The sequence below is a fragment of the Miniopterus natalensis genome, chromosome X (assembly GCF_054644295.1).
Source record: "Miniopterus natalensis isolate mMinNat1 chromosome X, mMinNat1.hap1, whole genome shotgun sequence".
Taxonomy (NCBI): Eukaryota; Metazoa; Chordata; class Mammalia; order Chiroptera; family Miniopteridae; genus Miniopterus; species Miniopterus natalensis.
Genome location: NC_142103.1, coordinates 24,391,631 through 24,411,565, shown reverse-complemented (window position 1 = coordinate 24,411,565; position 19,935 = coordinate 24,391,631). Strand labels below are relative to the sequence as shown.

The window sequence follows — 19,935 nt, the reverse complement described above, 5'->3', positions numbered from 1 at the left end:
TCAGAGCCTCTGACTGTTCCTGATTTAGTTTTGGAAGATTGTATGTTTCTAGGAATTTATCCATTTTGTTCAGATTGTCCAATTTGTTAGCATGTAGTTGTTTGTAATAGTTTATTACAATCTTCTGTGGTTTTTTGGTGTCAGTTGTTACTTCTCTTTTGTTTCTGATTTTATTTGGGTCCTCTCACTTTTAAAAAAATATATCTTCATTGATTTCAGAGAGAGGAAGGGAGAGGGAGAGAGAGAGATAAAAACATAAATGATGAAAGAGTCATTGATGGGCTGCCTCCTGCACACCCCAAACTGGGTATCAAGCCCGCAACCAGGGCATGTGCCTTGACCTGGAATCAAACCAGGATCTCCTGGATCCTAGGTCGATGCTCAACCGCTGAGCCATGCTCGGCCGGGTTCCTCCCATTTTTTTTCCATGAGTCTAGTTAAAGGTTTGTCAATCTTGTTTATCTTTTCAAAGAACCAGCTCTTGATTTCATTGACTTTTGTTTTGTATTTTTTTAGGCTCTATTTCACTTATTTCTGTGCTGATCATTATTATTTCCATCCTTCTACTCACTTTGGGCCATGTTTTTTGTTCTTTTTCAAGTTCCTTTAAGTGTAAAGTTAGATTGTTTATTTGAGCTTTTTCTTGTTTCTTTAGAGAGGCCTGTAATGCTATGAATTTACCTCTTAGGACTGTTTTCCCTGTGTCCCACAGACTTTGGGTTGTTGTGTTCTCATTTTCATTTGTTTCAAGGTACTTTTGATTCTTCCTTGATCTCTTTGCTAACCTATTCATTGTTTACTAACATGTTATTTAGCCTCCATGTCTTTGTGTATTTTTCAGTTTTCTTCTTCTGATTAATTTCAAGTTTCATAGCATTATGGTCAGAGAAGATGCTTGATATGATTTCAATCTTCTCAAATTTATTGAGACTTGTTTTGTGCTCTAACATGTAGTCTATCAAAGAAAATGTTCCATGGGCACTTGTAAAGAATGCATATTCTGCTGCTTTGGGGGTGAAATGCTATGAAGATATAAATTAAATCCTTCTAATCTAGTGTGTCATTTAAGGCTGCTGTCTCTTTGTTGATTTTCTGTTTAGAAGATCTGTCAATTGATGTCAGTGGGGTGTTAAAATCCCCTACTATAACTGTATTACTGTCAGTCTCTCCCTCTTGTTCATCAAGATTTGCTTTACATATTTAGGTCCTTCTATGTTAGGTTCATAAATGTTTACAAGGGTTATATCCTCTTTTTGGATTGTTTCCTTTATCATTATGTAGTGTCCTTCTTTGTCTCTTAACCATAGCCTTGGTTTTAAAGTCTATTTTGTCAGATATAAGTACTGTACCCCAGCTTTTTCTTTCCATTTGCATGAAATATCATTTTCCATCCCTTTACTTTTTAGTCTGTCTCTTATCTTTTGTTCTGATATGGGTCTCTTGAAAACAGCATATACATGGGTCTTGTTTTCTTATCCATTCAGCTATCCTATATTTTTAGTAATCAAAATTTTTGGAGCATTTAAGCCATTTACATTTAAAGTGATTATTGTTAGGTACGTATTTATTGACATTTTATTTTTTTAAACTTTGTTCCTCTGTTTTTTTCTTTTTCTCCTCCTCCTCCTCCCCCTCCTTCTCCTCCTCTGCCTCCTCCTCTTTCTTCTTCCTCTTAAAGCAAGCCCTTTAACATTTCTTGTAATACTGGTTTGGTGGAAACAAACTTCTTTAGCCTTTTCTTTTCTGGGAAGCTCTTTATTTCTCCTTCAAATTTACATGATAGTCTTTCAGGGTAAAGTAGCCTTGGTTGTAAGTCCTTGCTTTTCATCACTTTGAATATTTCATGCCTATCCCTTCTGGCCTGAAATGTTTCTGTTGAGAAATCAGCTGACAGTCTTATGGGAGTTCCCTTGTAGGTAACTGAGTGCCTTTCTCTTGTGGCTTTTAAGATTCTCTATTTGCCTTTAGCTTTTGCTATTTTAATTATTATATGTCTTGGTGTGGGCCTCTTTGGGTCCATCTTGTTTGGGACTCTCTGCACTTCCTGGACTTGTAGGTCTTTTCCTTCACCAGGTTACAGAAGTTTTCACTCATTATTTCTTCAAATAGGTCCTTGATTCCTTGCAATCTCTCTTCTCCTCCTGGTACCCCTATGATGTGGATGTTGTTATGCTTCATGTTGTTCCAAAGGTCCCTTAAATTATCCTCTTTTTTAAAATTCTATTTTCTTTTTGCTGCTCTGATTGAGTGTTTATTTCTATCTTGTCTTCCAAATCACTGATGTGATCCTCTGCTTCATTGAATCTACTGTTTATTCCTTCCAGTGTATTCTTTTTTTAAAATATATTTTTTATTGATTTCAGAGAGAGGAAGGGAAAGGAAGAGAGAGATGAAAACATCAGTGATGAGAGTCATTGATCAGCTACCTCATGCACACCCCCTACTGGGGATCAAGCCTGAAACCTGGGCATGTGCCCTGACTGGGAATTGAACCGCAATCTCCTGCATCATAGGTCGATGATCAACTGCTGAGCCACAACAGCCGGGCTCCTTCCAGTGTATTCTTTATTTCAGGTATAGCATTCTTCATTTCTGAGTGGTCCTTATTATGGTTTCTATGTCCTTTTTAATGCTGTTGAATATCTTTATAATCATTACTCTCCACTCTATATTTGATAAATTGCTTACTTCCATTTCATTTAGCTTTTCTTCTGGAGAAGTCTCTTGTTCTTTCATTTGGGGCCTATTTCTTTGTCTCTCCACTTTGCCCTGCCTCTTTGTGTTTGTTTCTATGTATTGGGTAGATTTGCTATGACTCCAAGTCTTGGTAGGGTGGCCTTTGTAGTAGGTGACCTGTGGGATCAGTGGTGCAGTTTCCCTTATCACCCGAGCTGGTGCTCTAAGAATGTCCCTTGTGCATGTTATGTAGGCCCTCCTGTTGTAACTGAGTCTTGATTGCTATTGGCCCATTTGTGCATGGCATCAACCCTCAGGCTGGCTGACAGTGAGGTTCAACCCCCAACATAGTGTGCAAGCTACTGTGCAGGTGTTGATCACATGAAGAGGAATTCACCTCAGCAGGGTTTAGTGCCTGCTGAGATCTACCTGTGGATATTCTGCTTGTGAAGCCTATTGGATCTTGTTCTGTTGTTGTCTGAAGCTGGCCACTGGGTGTATTGGTTCTCGACCTGTTTAGAGGGGCTCTGGGGCAGGCCAATGTCAGACACTGTTTATAACTGGCCTTGGGCAACCTGCTTGGAGCTATCAGTGATCCACAACTTGTTGATTCTCTGCTGGGCCTGGGTGCATGTGGAAAGAAGCAAGTTGTGCACCAAGGTCTGCTTTTATTAGCACTGGGCCCAAGTGCAGGTCAGTAACAGTCTCAAAGCACCCAGAGATCCCCTTCTGCCCACAGGCTGTCTGGCTCAGTCACTTAAAGAGCCACCAGCTATACTCCTCAGGAGGGCATATGCTCCACAGAATGGGGTGAGAGGCATTCCAGTGGGTGAGGCTATTAGTCTCCCTAGGCTGATGCTGCATGGACAGGAATGCTCTGCCCAAGAAAGATGGCTTCTGCAGTATGCGGGAATGACTCAGCACAGGGATCCTGGCAGCTGACCTCTCAGCTCTCTCCCTAGAACCACCAACCCCAGAATTTCCTGAAGCAATTCAGTCCACTTTCCCCTCCCTCTGCCAGAGCCCAGGGTGAGTGGCTACAAACAAAATTTTGTGCATTGGCCCTTAAAGAGAGTGCCTGAATTTTTAGCTCCCTCTCTCTGGTGGAGAGAAACCCCACTGCTTTTCACATGCAGATGTTATATGGGTACCTTTTCTGGTTCTGGTGCTGTGGGCTGGGGAGCCTGACTTGGGGTTCAGATCCCACACTTCTCAGGAGGAAGCCCTCGCAGCTGATATATCCCTCCAGAACTTCAGCTGCTGCCCGTGAGTGCCTGGCCAGCCCCCTCGCCCCTCCGCCTCTCCTACCAGTTTCGATGTGGCCTCCACTTTACGTCCTTGGTTATAAATTTTCTCTTCAGCTAGTCTTCAGTTGGTTATTCAGGATGAGTTTTCTATAATTTAGTTGTAACTCCAGTTTGGTCCTGGAAGGAGGTGAGTGTTGCTTCCACTTACTCCTCTGCCATCATGGATCTCTCTGTACATCTCACTTTCTGACATATATACCCACATCCATAACTTGGTCACTGAAGATGCTGCTGTTGATCTTTTAGTAAAATTCCAATCAATTAATGCAGCCTTGGATCTGTCTAATAGTATGATTTATAGCTTAATATATCACATCAGTACCCTTATTAGCTTAAATTATTTTAACTGAAGTTGAGAATGGACTTGAAATGTGTTATTTTTCTCTTTCCAGCCACTTATAAAAGCAGCCTTATAAGGCATGGTATTTATCCCTTGAAATCCCTTATATTTTAATATTTTATCTCTATCTGGATAAATGGAATTTAATAAAAATGACACTATGAAAAATGCTTTTTCAATCTCAGAACCAAGGGTTATAATGTGCAGTGGGAGGGGAGAAGGGAGCAAACTATGTCAGTGTAGAGTAGGATTTCTCAACTATTTCTCACTGTTGATACTTCAGGACAGATTATTCCTTGATGTTGAGAAGATATTGTCCTGTGCTAGTAGCATATCTCCAGTTTATGATAACCAAAAATGTCAATAATAACTGTCAAATGTGTCCTGAGGGGACAATATCACCCCTGGTTAAGAATCACTAGTATATACCAAGCCTGCCAAGCCCTTTGGGCCATTGTTAGTGCTTCCATGATCCTATGTAAGCTTTCCAAATATTAAATTTCCCATATTGCCTTATGTGGGAATATATCAAATAGCTTGAGTGTGTACTTTGGCTCTTTTAACAATCTTACCAACTTAAAAAATATTAAAAAACAACCCTAAGTAATGTAACATGTGTACATCTTCTGCAACTGGTATTACTCTTTAGACTTTTAATGTTATGGTGCTGCAAGCGCAGACTCCTGAGTTAGACAAAGGGCTACAACAGATGCCCCATAGATGCTTAATGAGATCTCCAGAGAGGAGAAAAAGGGCACACTTGGAGGGAAGCAAAGCCATTTGAAATAATGTACAAAGATCTGGAAGCATACAGGTGGTCCAAGAAGCCCAGGATAGCCATCAGGGCCTGGAAGTCCAACAGTTCCTTGAGTTCCATTACAGCCATCCAGGCCAGGTAGGCCTCTGGGGCCTGGCTGTCCAGGGTGTCCCTGTTTAAAGAGAAAAGAAGGGATCAAGTCAGGCAAAGGACTCTCAGCTACTCTCTGATAAGCTCCATGGTGAGGGAAGCCAAGCATGTTGCCAGACTCTGGCTCTTTGTTCATTCCCTTAGCCCCATCATTGATGTTCTCATAGCTCTCCTTCATACTCAGGTGTATGTCGCTGATGACAGTTCAGTGTTACCCTTCCCAAAAGGATCAATGCTTTAATAAGATCCAAACTGAAACCAAAGGGATCAAACATGAAGAGGTGGGATACATAGGGTGTTGCAACTTCACCTTCCCTGGGTACAAAAATATACTAAGTCGGGGCTTAGCTGTCTGGCAGCTGAGCTGAAACCAACATGGAATCATGCCAGGCTTTAGGATTCCTCAGAACAGACTGGAACCTGGACAACCTGGCATGGTTTTCTGTATTGAAAACTTTGCATGAGAAATGATACTGAATTTTGGTCAAGAGAGCAGAAGAACTTTCCACAGCACCACCTCTCCTGAAAGTAGCTTGGTAAAAAATAAGCAGGTCCTCAAAAAACTACACTTTTAATCTTATTTTGTCATTATCACATGTCATGTTATTGCTTCAGTTAGCGAATGCTATCTTCCCCTCTTCTCCATACTCACTACAGAGGCAGTGAGCTTGTGTTGGGCAATCATTATTCTATGGCTTTAGGCCTTACAGTGTTCCAGTAGTACCATTCTTTCTTTCCCCTTTAGGCACAAGGGTGGTAACAGCTTTGTGTTAGTTGCTTCACCATCCATTGTTGTTTCCATTAATCCCGACCATATCCTTTAAATATACCCTTCACTCAACTCTTCTGTTAACCTTTTCAAGTGTAGTATATATTTCTTCCTGGGATCCTGATCACCACTTTAAAATGTCCTAGCTAAGCTTGCTAGAAGTAATCTTTTAGTTGAGTAACAGGGATGAGTTAAGACAAGACAAGTTGGCTCAGTATTAGGGATATTTCTTACTCCTGGGACCTTGGTTCTGTTTGACACCAAAACCTTTGCTTGGATTCTTACCCATTTGTATCCCCATTTTCTTTTCCTTGGGTCCCAATCTTTTTGTAGTTTTCTTGCCTAAACTCTTGATATTTTCTATCTGCAGGATTCTAGGGACACCTGTTCACTCTTTTCTACCTTAGCTAAATTCTCCGTGATTAACCTCTGACCTCCGACAGACCTGTCAGCCCTTTCTTATCCAGCTGATACAATAGGATGGTGGACTCAGCATGTTTGAGCCAGTCAGACTTGTACTTCAATCCCAGCTTTGCAACTCTTCAACTTAAACCTCAGTTTCCTCATCTGTAAAATGGAGATGAATAATACTATCGCATAGGGTTGTTGTTAACATTAAAATAAAAATTTAAGTTTGGTCAGCATGGCTCAGAGCTTGAACATCAACCTATGATCCAGGAGATCGCAGTTCAATTCCCAGTTAGTGCATATGCCAAGGTTTCAGGCTTAATCCCCAGAAGGGGGCATGCAGAAGGCAGCTGATCAATGACACTCTCATCATTGATGCTTCTATTTCTCTCTCCCTCTCCCTTCCTCTCTCTGAAATCAATAAAGACATATTAAAATAATAATAAAATGTAAAATTTGTGGTTAAAATTACATGACACTAGGTTTACTACATAGGAGTTCAATAAATGGTAAGTCATCTTCTATCAAGCAAGGATCAGCCACCACTAAGTTCTGTCTCCTCTCAGTTCTCAGTACCACAACATTTCTGGCACTTTGCCCTTTCTGGTTATTGCTAATGATTTTTCACATGTGTGAGCCAGCTCTTCAAGAGAATATAGCTTTTTAGGGAGAAAACCATGGTTCTGTATAACCACAAGCATCTGAAATACATAGAATAGGACCTGCTGTATTCCAGAAAAGCAATGTTACTCAGAACATTTCTATTTGGTGAGTGGCATGTGTTCACTTTGAAGATATAAATCTGGTGTGTTCATTTACACATCTCTAGGCAGGAAAATGTTTAAGATTGACTCCATGTGAAAAGCTAAACATAAATTGCAAAGGATAACTTGAAAACTTCTCTCAAATTATATGAACTAAAAACATTTGATAAACATACATTTCTTATGGTTGCCCACAGCCCAAAATCACAGCTGTGATATCACTAAAAGCCACAGCCTTACTACCTTTAGTCTATGTTGTTTTAATGTTGAATATGTTGATGAGTGCTTGTTTGTTCACTCTCTCAACTGGTTGCTGTGTTTCATAGTGCACAGAATTGGATGGTAATGAAATGGTAACTTGCTCATTCATGTTGAAATTGTCTACATGACAGCAAAAATAAGAGTTTTTAGAGCAAAACCAGTGGCACATATGTTAGCAATCATCCAACATTAAGAAGGAAACCAGGTTTGTGCAGTGATCCAGTTTAGTACGATGTGTTGGGGAAGCTGTTGGTTTCAGTCCAATTACTTAATAAGTGCCACTGAAAGTTGAGAAAAATAATTAGTCTGACTAGACCAAGGGTATTTGTTGTATTCCTCTGTCTGAGGGAGTTCTGCCAGTCTGAGAACTGTTGTCTTTATAGGTTCTGGAGGTTGGAGTGGGTCCCCCAAATATTTTTAGTTCCTAGTATATGCTGAATTCAGCCCTGGGGTCTCTGAGGCCACAGAGAGGAGCAGAAGACATACTTTGTGTTTTCAAGGAGCTAGATAAGACTATCATACAAGACAATCAATAAATACCATGGGCCATATGTAATAAGTAACTAGAGGGTGTGGAACAGACATCAAGGACTCCTGGAAAATTACAGTTGGAGGAAGAGGTAAGCAGCAAATAAAAGGTGCTCAATAAATGCATCACGAATAGCTGGAAGAAAGAGGAGGAAGAAGGGAGAATAATTTCATAGAATAAGACTTTGAGCCTCTTGCTAAGCAATCAAAAGTCAAAAGTAAAGATATACAACCTTTGGTCAAGGAAAGGGTCAGTGAAGGTCCAAGGGAGTGGGGACTTCTACTGGGAGAAGCACGCTTATTTGGAGGAATCTGGACACCTGCAACTCATTCTCCCAACGAATTAAGCCCCAAAGAGAAGTGATCAATTCCTGCAAGCCCTAGTGCTCTCTAAGTTATGAGCTGGAGGCAGAAGTGTCCAGCTGGACACTGGGGCAGGTTCCAGCTCTGAACCACAGGAATCAGCCTCTGTACCACAGGATTCACTTCCTTCCAGTCCCCATTAAAAAGATACTACAGGAGGAAAGGGATAGTACACTGAAAGCTCTAAATCCCCCCACTCATCTCTGGTGAAGCAAGCTACACAGGATGAATAGAAGAGGCAGCCTCAAGTCTGCTAGTTTCCCTTACCCACTGGGTCCTAGAAGATACACATTGTGAGTGGAAACTGCATAAAGTGACCATAGGAACACAGCCATGAGAGAATGCCAAGGGGCATCACAAAGTAATGGCCAACTCCATACGTTTACTGCCCCACTGGCCCATTTCTGGGCATTTTGCAGGCTCTGCACTTAAATAAAATATAGAAATGTGATGGCCAATTTGTTGATACATGTAACAAATACAAGGTAAGTGAGCCTTCTATTTTCTAAATCCATAAATGTATACTAGATCTGGAAAGAAAATGGATCCAATGATTATATCTTTAAGGGTGGAGCCATATATATTTTTTCTGTATCCTTATAGTAGAGGGCTAGCACATATAGCAGGTGCTCAAGAAATACCTATAGATTGGCACAAAGAGATCTAAACCTCCTTCCCTGATACTAGATGATTATGTAGTGTCACACAAGAAGCTGTTATGTTTAGGGCTTCCACACAAGACTTGGTTCTTCTCTTAAATAAGGTTGAAAACCACTGCTATAGACAAACAGTCCAGGCTAAAGATTAAATATATAGAGAAGTGCCAAACGACATAACTAAAAAGTGATAGCAACAAATTGGTATCATTGGAATGAATAAACAGCAGACTAGAGGAAGCTGAGGATTGGATCAGTGAATTAGAAGACAAGGTAGAAAAAAAATCACTCCATCAGAGAACCAAAAAGAAAAAAACAATTTAAAAACAGAAGGACAGTCTAAGGGAGCTGTGGGACAACATGAAATGATATTTGCATTATAGGAGTACCAGAAGAGGTGAAAAATAAGCAAGGGTTAGAGAACCTGTCTGAAGAAATAATGTCAGAAAACTTCCTTAACCTGGTGAAGGAAAAAGTCACACAAGTTCAGGAGGCACAGAGAGTCCAAAGCAAAAAGAATCCAAAGAGGCCCACACTCAGACACATCATAATTAAAATGCCAAGAAATCAAGACAAAGAGAGAATCTTAAAGGAAGCTAGGGAAAAGCAATCTGTTACATACAAAGGAGCCCCAATAAGGCTGTCAGATGACTTCTCACTAGAAACTCTACAGGCCAGAAGGGAATGGCATGAAGTATTCAAGGTAATGCAAAAAAAGAATCTGAAAGCAACACTAATTTATCCAGCAAGATTATCATTCAAGATAGATGGTGAAATAAAGAGCTTCCCAGGCAAAAGAAGGCTAAAGGACTTTATCACCACCAAACCAGCATTATAGGAAATGTTAAAGGAACTGCTATAATTAGAAGTAGAAATAGAGAGAAAGAGAAACATAGGTATAAAGAATCAAAATGGCAACAGATAAGTATCTATCAATAACAACCCTAAATGTAAATGAATTAAATGCTCCAAGAAAAAGACATAGGGTGGCTTAACGGATAAGAAAACATGACCCAAATATATGCTGTCTATAAGAGACCTACCTCAAAACAAAAGACTCACACAGAATGAGAGTGAAGGGAAAAAATATTCCATGCAAATGGAAATAAAAAAATAGTTGGGGTAGCAATATTCATATCTGACAAAATAGACTTCAAAATGAAGACCATAACAAGAGACAAGAAAAGTCACTACATAATACTCAAAGGATCGATCCAACAAGAGAATATAACCCTGATAAACATATATGTACCCAATACAAGAGCACCCAATTTTATTAAAAAAAAAACAAACACTTCTAGAGGACTTTAAGGGAGAGATTGACAGCAATACAGTCATATTAGGGAATTTTAACACCCCACTGACATCATTGGATAGGTCTTCCAGACAAAAAATCAACAAGGAAACAATGACCCTAGATGACACACAAGTTCAGACGGATTTAATTGACATTTACAGAACAGTCCACCTCAAAGCTACAAAAGGTACATTCTTCTCAAGTGCACAAAAGACATTCTCAAAGATAGACCACATGTTAGGACACAAAACAAGTCTCTACAAGTTTGAGAAGATTGAAATCATATCAAGCATCTTCTCAGACCACAATGGTATGAAATTAGAAATCAATCAAGTATAATGAAAACATTAAAAAACATTCAAACACATGGAGGCTAAATAGCATGTTTTTAAACAATGAATGGGTTACCAAAGAGATCAAGAAAGAAATAAAAAACTTCCTGGAAACAAATAAAAATGATCCAAATCTATGGGACACAATGAAAGCAGTCCTGAGAAGGAAGTTCATAGCAGTACAAGCCTACCTCAAAAAACAAGAAAAACTTCTAACAGATTCTCTAACCCTACAACTAAAAACACAGAAAGAGAACAACAAGAAAAGCCCAAAGTAGAAGGAAGGAAATAATATAGATTGGAACAGAAATGAATGACATAGAGGCTACAAAAACAATATAAAAATCAATGAAACCAAGAGCTGGTTCTTTGAAAAGATAAATAAGATTGATGAACCTCTAGCCAGACTCATCAAGAAACAAAGAGAGAGGACCCAAATAAAATCAGAAATGAAAGAGGTGAAATAACAACTGACCCAAAAGAAATATAAAGGATTGTAAGAAAATACTATGAACAACTATACTACACCAAGCTGGGCAACCTGGATGCAGTGGACAAATTTCTAGAAAAATACAACCTTCCAAAACTCAATCAGGAAGAGTCAGAAAACCTGAATTTACTGATAACTGTTGATGAAGTTGAGGCAGTAATCAAAGGGCTCCCAGTACACAAGAGCCCTGGCCCAGATGGCTTCACAGGGGAGTTTTGCCAAGCATTCAAAAAAGAACTAACACTCTCCTCATACTATTTCAAAAAATCCAAAAGGAAGGAACACTTCCAAGCTCTTTTTACAAGGCCGGTGTTAGCCTAATTCCAAAACCAGATAAAGACACTACAAAGAAAGAGAATTACAGGCCAAAATCCCTGATGAACATAGGTGCTAAAATCCTCAACAAAATACTAGCAAACTGGATCCAGCAATACATTAAAAAGATCATACACCATGACCAAGTGGGATTTATTCCAGGGATGCAAGGCTGGTATAATATTAACAAGTCAATAAACGTGAAACATAACATAAACAAATTGAAAGACAAAAATCACATGATCACATCAATAGATGCAGAAAAAGCATTCAACAAAATCTAACACCCATTTTTGATAAAAACTCTCAGCAAAGTGGGAATAGAGGTATCATACCTCAACATAATAAAGGCCATATATGACAAACCTACATCCAACATCATACTCAATGGGCAAAAACTAAAACCATTTCCCCTAAGAACAGGAACAAGACAGGGTTGTCTGCGTTCACCACTCTTATTCAACACAGTACTGGAAGTCTTAGCCACAGCAATCACACAAGAAGAAAACATAAAAGTTATCCAAATTGGAAAGGAGGAAATAAAACTCATTGTTTGCAGATGACATGATATTGTACATAGAAAACCTTAAAGACTCCACCAAAAAACTACTAGATTTAAAAAATGAATTTGGCAAGCTAGCAGGATACACAATTAACCCCCAGAAATTGATGACATTTTTATACACCAATAATGAAATCTCAGAAAGAGAAAGTAAAAAACAATACCATTTACCACTGCAACTAAAAAAATAAGATACCTAGGAATAAACTTAACCAAGGATGTAAAAGACCATGCTCGGAAAACAACAAAATACTGATAAAAGAAATAAAGGAAGATATAAACAAATAGAAAGATATACCATGTTTATGGACTAGTAGAATTAACATCATTAAAATGTCCATATTACCCAAAGCAATCTGTATATTCAATACAATCCCTATTAAAATACCAACAGCATATTTCACAGATCTAAAACAAACACTTCGAAAATTTATATAGAACCAAAAAAGACTCTGAATGGCCACAGCAATCTTGAGAAAGAAGAACAAAGTTGGAGGGATCACAATACCAGATATCAAGTTATACTACAAAGCCACTGTAATCAAAACAGCCTGGTACTGGCACAAGAACAGACATATAGATCAGTGGAATAGAACAGAGAACCCAGAAATTAACTCATGCCATTATGGTCAATTAATATTTGACAAAGGAAGCAAGACCATACAATGGAGTAAAGACAGTCTTGTCAATAAATGCTGTTGGGAAAACTGGACAGGTACATATAAAAAAAATGAAACTAGACCACCAACTTACACCATATACAAAAATAAACACAAAATGGATAAAAGACTTAAATGTAAGGCCTGAAACCATAAAAATTCTGGAAGAAAACATCGGCAGCAAAATCGCACACATCGCTCGTAGCTATATGTTTGCTCATATATCTCTATGTGCAAGAGAAAGGAGAAAATAAACAAATGGGACTACATCAAAATTAAAAGCTTCTGCACAGCAAAAGAAACTATCAACAAAATGAAAAGGGAGCCCACTGTATGGGAAGACGTATTTGCCAACCACACATCTGATAAAAGGTTAATACCCAAAATAGATAAGGAACTTATACAACTTAACAAAAGGAAGACAAACAATCCACTTAAAAAATGGGGAAAGGACCTAAATAGAAACTTATCTAAAGAGAACATGTAGATGGCCAAGAGACATATGAAAAAATGCTCAAAGCTACTAATCATCAGAGATGCAAATTAAAACCAAAATGAAGTATCACTTCACACCTGTCAGAATGGCTACCATCAACAAATCAACAAATGACAAGTGCTGGCGAGGATGTGGAGAAAAGGGAATCCTAGTACACTGCTGGTGGGAATGCAGACTGGTACAGCCACTATGGAAAGCAGTATGGAATGTCCTCAAAAAATTAAAAATGGAACTGCCATTTGACCCTGTGATCCCACTTCTAGGAATATATCCTAAGAAACGCAAAACACCAATCACAAAGAATTTATGCATCCCTATGTTCATAGCAGCACAATTTACAGTAGCTATGGTCTGGAAAGAGCCCAAGCGCTCATCAGTAGATGAGTGGATAAAAAAGTTGTGGTACATTTACCCCAAGGCATACTGTGCAGCTGTAAAAAAGAAGGATCTCTTATCCTTTGGGACAGCATGGCGGGAACTGGAGAGTATTATGCTAAGTGAAATAAGCCAGTCAGAGAAAGACAAATACCACATGATCTTACTTATATGTGGAATGTAATAAACAAAATAAACCGATGAACAAAATGGATCCAGACACATAGAAGCATGGAATAGACTGAGGGATCTCAGAGGGAACCTGTGGATGGGGGAGTGGATGGGGAGAGATTAATCAAAGAACTTATATGTTTATTAGCATAACTCATGGACACAGACATTGGTCTGGTGAAGGCCTGGCGGTGGAGTGGATGCAGGGCGGAGGGGATCAATGGGGCTAAAAAGGGGGCATCTGTAATATTTTCAACAATAAAGATTTTAAAAAAGTGATAGCAGCAAGGTCCAAATACCGTATTTTAAAGGCTGGCAAAACGTTACCATGTGATCTCCAGTGGTGCGGTAAGTAGGGATATGAGGTAGAAATGGAGAAACTAAGGACTGGGTTGGATGGAATGGGAGAAGACAACGTCTGCAAGCTCCAAACTCCCCACTTATCTCCAGAAAATCCAGGTGCTCAGGATGAATGAAAGAGGCTGCCTCCAAGTGGTCTTTAGAGCAGTCATTTTGTACAAACTAAAGGGAAATTCACTCTGAAATGAGATGAGCCTGAAGAGAACAAATTACTGAAACGAAATGTATTAAGATATCAAGATATTTTCTTCCCAATTTCATATACATTCTTAAATTTCTTATAATTAGTATATAAGTGCTGTAATGTGGCACTGATTCCACACTTTAGAGCCAGTCCCTCATCTCCAATTAAAGCTCCCCTCAACTCACAAGACCTATCTCATTTTTGCTAAGATGGTTTTTTATGCTTGCACATGTCTCTGCACCCCAAACTATCTCATTTGGTGTTGCCTGTAACTGAATCCCTGGGAAACTGTGTGACCACTGCACATCTCAACACATGACCATGAGCATGTTTGCATAAGACAGGATGTTGCTAACGCCAAAGTGCTTGAGGTATGAGGCAGAGCCTAGAGGTGTTATTTTAAAATGCCTATGTGGACACACTCACCGGAATCCCATTGATGCCAAGAAAGCCAGGAACTCCCATGGGACCCTAAAAAAAAGAGTAGGAGGAGGAATGTTAGAGATAATCCAATTGACTTCCATTTGATTCAGTGAATTTGTTCATGTAATTCATGACCTAAATTGTTAAGAAGCATTTTGTACCTCCTCTTTCACATTGGATCACCTTGCTCCCTATTCTAGTTTGAAGTGGTCACTTGCCTCTACCTAAGGTCTCGGACATGTGTGTGTTATGAGACCAGTTCTTGTCTTAGGCAATGTGGTGTAAGGCCTAAAACTAAGCCTCAGTATTATATGCTGTCTTGACATCTGGGCAAATGGCCTAAACACAATTCCCCCTCTCCACTCTGCTCCTGTAGATAAGGTTTCCTAGGCAAACAACCCTCTTAATCAAACAGACCAAATGCAGTTCCTGCTTATCTCTGAGTAGTGGGTTTTAGTTCCCTGCTGGCCTACTGAATTATTCAAACAAGCCAATCATATTCTCCCTCAGGAGCCAAGGGGAACCTCATCTCCTTGACACTACAAAATCTGCCTCCCATAGCCACTTCTGGTTTATTCTGAACCCAAGGGCAACCTCTGTGTGGCCCTGCATAGTGTGTGGTGTACTCCTCCCCTGTGCTGGGAGTATATGTGACTAATAAACCTGTTGTCCATCTCTTCTGTTCAATGTCAGGTGGCATATCTTTGGCCATCCCCAGAACCCTAGGGTTGGAATCCCTCCCTCACCAGTGGGGTGAAGAGGAGGTGACTAAAATCGGCAGGGAAAATAAACTAAGCACTAAACTCAGTCAGCCACCATGACATGACTAATCTCTTTTCTTGAATCTTTTCTCCTCTATTTGTGGTCAAGATTGCTTCCATGCATTCTGATCCCTTGCTTCCCAGTCGCCTTGCCTTGAATTCCTGACCTCTACTTCCCAGATGATTGGAATTTTTGACTCATGCCCAGTTCAAACACACGTGACTTCACACCACAGCGAGTCCACTTGTCTAGCAAGTAGCTAATACGTGCACTTTATGTATGGTTTGTTTGCCATGGGAGCCTGTCCAGAAATGGGCTGATTCATTAGTAGCACACTACCCAGCTTGTCTCTTATTGAAATATGTAGCCCTACACCATGGTATTCAGGATTAGTGTTATTTCCAAAACAGAACTGAGACTTAGATCCTTTTACCTTCATACTTGTGACCCATAAGTTAAATGAAAATCAAGCTTTGGTGCTCTTACTTTATCTCCTTTTGGTCCATATGTTCCCAGAGGGCCTGGGGAGCCCCTTTCTCCTTTGAACCCTGATAAACCACTAGGGCCAGCAAATCCTTGAGGACCTGTTGGACCTTGAATTCCAGTGGGTCCCGGTCGCCCCTAAAATGGACAGAAGGAGTACAATTAGTTAACAGAGGACTTAACATCACACTTCTCATTTTCCCATGCATAAAGAACACTGTCACCACTCCACTAAATAATTTTGGCTTAGAAGCATGCCAAAGTTCCAGACACAGATCAGAAAAGGCTATTTTAGGGGCTGCTAAACTTATTTGGATAGAACATATTTTATAAGCACATTTAATAAGATTCATGTGCACCAAGATCCTTCAACTTTGTACTTCTTTAGGGGATTAGTTATTCAGGCTGGATAATATTGTCCTCTTGGTAGTTAATGCCAGGTCATCCATCAGATTGTCAAAATAGTGAAAGAACAGAATGCTGGAGAGCATCATGACATTTTATAACTCACATTCAAATGGCTAACCACACGCTTGCTGTGAAGTGCATAAATGGCTGTGCCTAAAGAACACTGTCTCCAGGGTGCAGAGGTGAGCACCCAGAAACCCATGGGCTGACCAATATGTCAGAGCTCATCTTTGTTGGCAGACCTTAGGACCTCACCACTGCAACTGGAAAAAGATGCTCACAGGGAACACACACACACACACACACACACACACACACACACACACACACACACAAATTATTTATTTGCTCCCTCCCTATCTCATTCTCCTTCCCTTTACTCCTGCCAACTGAACAATGTAGAAGGTGTAGTATCCAAGGAGCTTGAGAATATACACTATCAATTATGATAGCAAGAGGAAGCAGCCTGACGATTTTGAATGACCTGCTTATAAAATATCTGTAGTAATGAAGTCTGAGAGTTCAGGCTGACATTTTAAAGCTGACTGAGACAGAGAATTAACTCCAGTGGGTGCCACACAGGTGGGCTAGTCTATCATTTAGAACAAATGTCAGCAGGGACTAAATTTTCTTGGCAGAAAAATGAAAACCATTAGTAATGTTCATTATCTTTCAGAGAACACAACACCATATCAGTTAGAAAGCTTATTTTCATAAACGTTCCTCATCTCCACCTCTCTGCCCCTTTGCTTACTGCTTCCAATTTCCTAAAGATCTGTGAAAAGCTCTGAGAAAAAACCCATTAAATATGCCCTTTACTATTCATCTTCAAGTTTTACTTTTTAAAAGGCTGAAAACAGGACAGATGCTTTATGTGGTGGCTAGAATCATGTACTGGTGGTGCAAGTGACTACTAGCTGTATAGGGTTTTTGGAGTAAAATTTCCAGTGTCATTTACGCCCATGAAGATTGAGGACTCTTGCAAAAAAGTAAAAGATGCTCTTCCCAAGGAGATGCAATTCTCCAACACCCAACATGCATGCAGCCTACAAAGGATGGTAAGCTGCAGACTGTTTAATGGGCTTATTTCTGAGAATGATGGGGTGGAAGCTGGGCTTTCACTTTTTATGCTCTTACCTTCTGTTGCTGAAATTTTATTTACAGTGATTCTGTTATTTCTTACTCTTATCTATATGAATCAAAAAAGAAAAAGAACACTACTTTTAAAATGTAGTGCGGATGCTGTTGAGAATTAACAAAGAAGTCTAAAATGTAGGCCTAGCTTTTAAGACTAATGTACTCAAAACCATAGCAAATAGTACAAGTCCAGAACAGAGCATAAATGGTATAAGAAAGTGTTGGCCATGGAGTTGGTGGAATGCTTACATTCTGTCCATGACTTGGGGTGGTGCTGGTAGTCATTGGCCACACTGGAAAGGCTGAGTGGGCCTCAACTGAAGTGGGCCTGAAAAGCAAGGCAGGAAAGTTGACAAACTGATGTGGTATGAAGTAGGGAACCCTTAGAAAATTGGGGACAGGGAAAGATGGGAGGAGGGCAGTACGTTTCAGGGCTGAAACTCATCAATGAGCAGTCAGGAGAACATGTATGTGTCAGCATGAGGCCCGGGCAGCCTGCCTGAGGCTGGAACAAGGAAAACAGATAAGAACCAGCTGTTGGGAAGATGGCGGTGGGGGCAGGGCAGGCTTGCCAAAGCCATGTAATTACTAGCAGAGAGGATGCAGTCACGGCACAGAATGTTTGACCCAAATCAGAGCCCTGCTCAAAGCTTTCCTGCATCAAGGAAGGGGAGGTGGAAAGTATGATAAACTATTGAGCAGCTACTGAGAGAGCAGATTGTGGTGTGACCCAATTCCCATCTTGCTCACATCACTACAGCCTGAGCAGCGCCTGGAATGGGCACATGGGTGGGCACACTCCAGCTCTGGTTTCTTGCCTTTGTTACCACATGCTCAGCAAGAGTAAGCAAGGAGACTTAGGAGTGAGACAATTCCAGGCTGGACTTAACAGGAAATCTGATTCCATCCAAGGAAAGCAGGGTTCCATGGCCCACTCCCTTTCTCTTGGCTGGGTGGGCATGCTGAATTTGCCATAGTTGCACAGCTTACTTCTCAGTTCCAGCCAGAGAACTTAAAGCGAGTCTCTTAAAGAACTCATGGATGCTTTGAATTCTAATTCTTATTTCAAAAAGGCACTTGAAATGGCACCCCTCAAAGGAATGTATACTTTTGGGCTGGCCTCAGCTAGAAACCTGTCTGACTGACCAAAGGGCCAGAAGCAGAGCCTGTGGGATGTCTTGAGGCCTCTAGGGCACTGCTCAGAACTGTTTCCTCAGCGTGGTTTCAGGGCCTTCTGGAGCCTGCAGTCATAATATATGAGACAAGGAGCCTTCCCACCCACTGAAGACCTTTCATTCAGTGGTACAAAGCACTGCAAACAATTAAAGATGGCAAAAAAAAAAAAAAAAAAAAAGACATTTCTTTTGTGGTTTGCTTTGTCAGCTATTTCTAGATATGCATATTCTGTGCTTATAGCTGTATGATCTTTCCTTATCACACAGTACAGGGTTTCTGTCGCAGTGCCCGGTGTACTACTAAAGCTTAATACTGTACTAAATAGGTGAGGAACTGTTTTGGGGGGTTTTCCTCCAAAGCTATCAGTGTCACTTTTCATATTGGCCAGCAGAGGTCAGTGTGAGAACATATTGGCTACAGATAATGAGGTGGGTGGGTGGGCCTCACTACAGAGAAAAAGAAATCAAACCAATGTCAAGGAAGTCACAGGATGTTTGAGTAGAAGGCCCTTAGAGACCATCCCATCCAGCCTCTATTTTATACATGGGGGAAAAAAAGGAGTCAAGAGAAGAGAAATGACTTGCTTAGGTCACACACATAGCTACTGAGGAACAGTGTAGGGCTCTAACCACACTGCCTCTGCCAGCGTGTGGCTCTTTCTCTGTTTGCCAGTGGCAGATGTCCTAGGGGGTCCTTGAGGTTGGCCCCCCCAACCCCCGGTCCACCCCTGGGACTGTCCCCATCAGTAGGCTGCAGCAGCCAGATGCTCACACATTATTTCTCTCTTCCTAACTCTGATCATTTCACAGAAACAATCTGAAACACCATCACTATTTGGGCTGCTAGCAGAATTTCAATGAGCTTGGACCAATGCCCTACCCTGATACGCGTCATTTATTTTGGCAAATAGACGCAGAGAGGGCAGAAGGGACACCTCCAAGTCTTTGCAACAAGCTCTCCTGCCCCCATCTGCTCAGGATTTTTACACAGGCACATCAGTGTCTAATTCTCAAGAGAATGAGCTGGGACTTGTGCCTAAGGCCAGAAACTGCAGGTTCACAACTGCAGCCCAGGCTGGCTGCCTTCTGATGACTACAGTGAGTTGGGGACAATATACATTTTAAAGTATTAGATCAGACCACACCCACCCACAGCCCCAGCCCCAGTCCCAGCCCCAGCCCCAGCCCCAGCCCCAGCCCCAGCCCCAGCCCCAGCCCCAGCCCCAGCCCTAACCCCAGATAACTGAGGTAACACCCAGAAATGGGTGTGCATATAAAGTAGAACACATACACAGAAATGGCATCTAAGAATCTGAAAAACACGTGC

General features: G+C 40.7%; 1 protein-coding gene across 1 annotated transcript in view; it reads right to left on the bottom strand.

Moving 5' to 3' along the window:
- The window catches only part of COL4A6 (collagen type IV alpha 6 chain), a 289,590-nt gene that overhangs the window by 57,418 nt on the left and 212,237 nt on the right, over positions 1-19,935 (bottom strand). The window contains exons 4-6 of the mRNA XM_087813319.1: positions 15,892-16,026; positions 14,647-14,691; positions 5,136-5,252 (exon numbers count right to left, since the gene is read on the bottom strand). Of these exons, the coding sequence (XP_087669445.1) occupies positions 5,136-5,252; positions 14,647-14,691; positions 15,892-16,026 (297 nt within the window). The remainder of the gene's footprint in view (positions 1-5,135; positions 5,253-14,646; positions 14,692-15,891; positions 16,027-19,935) is intronic.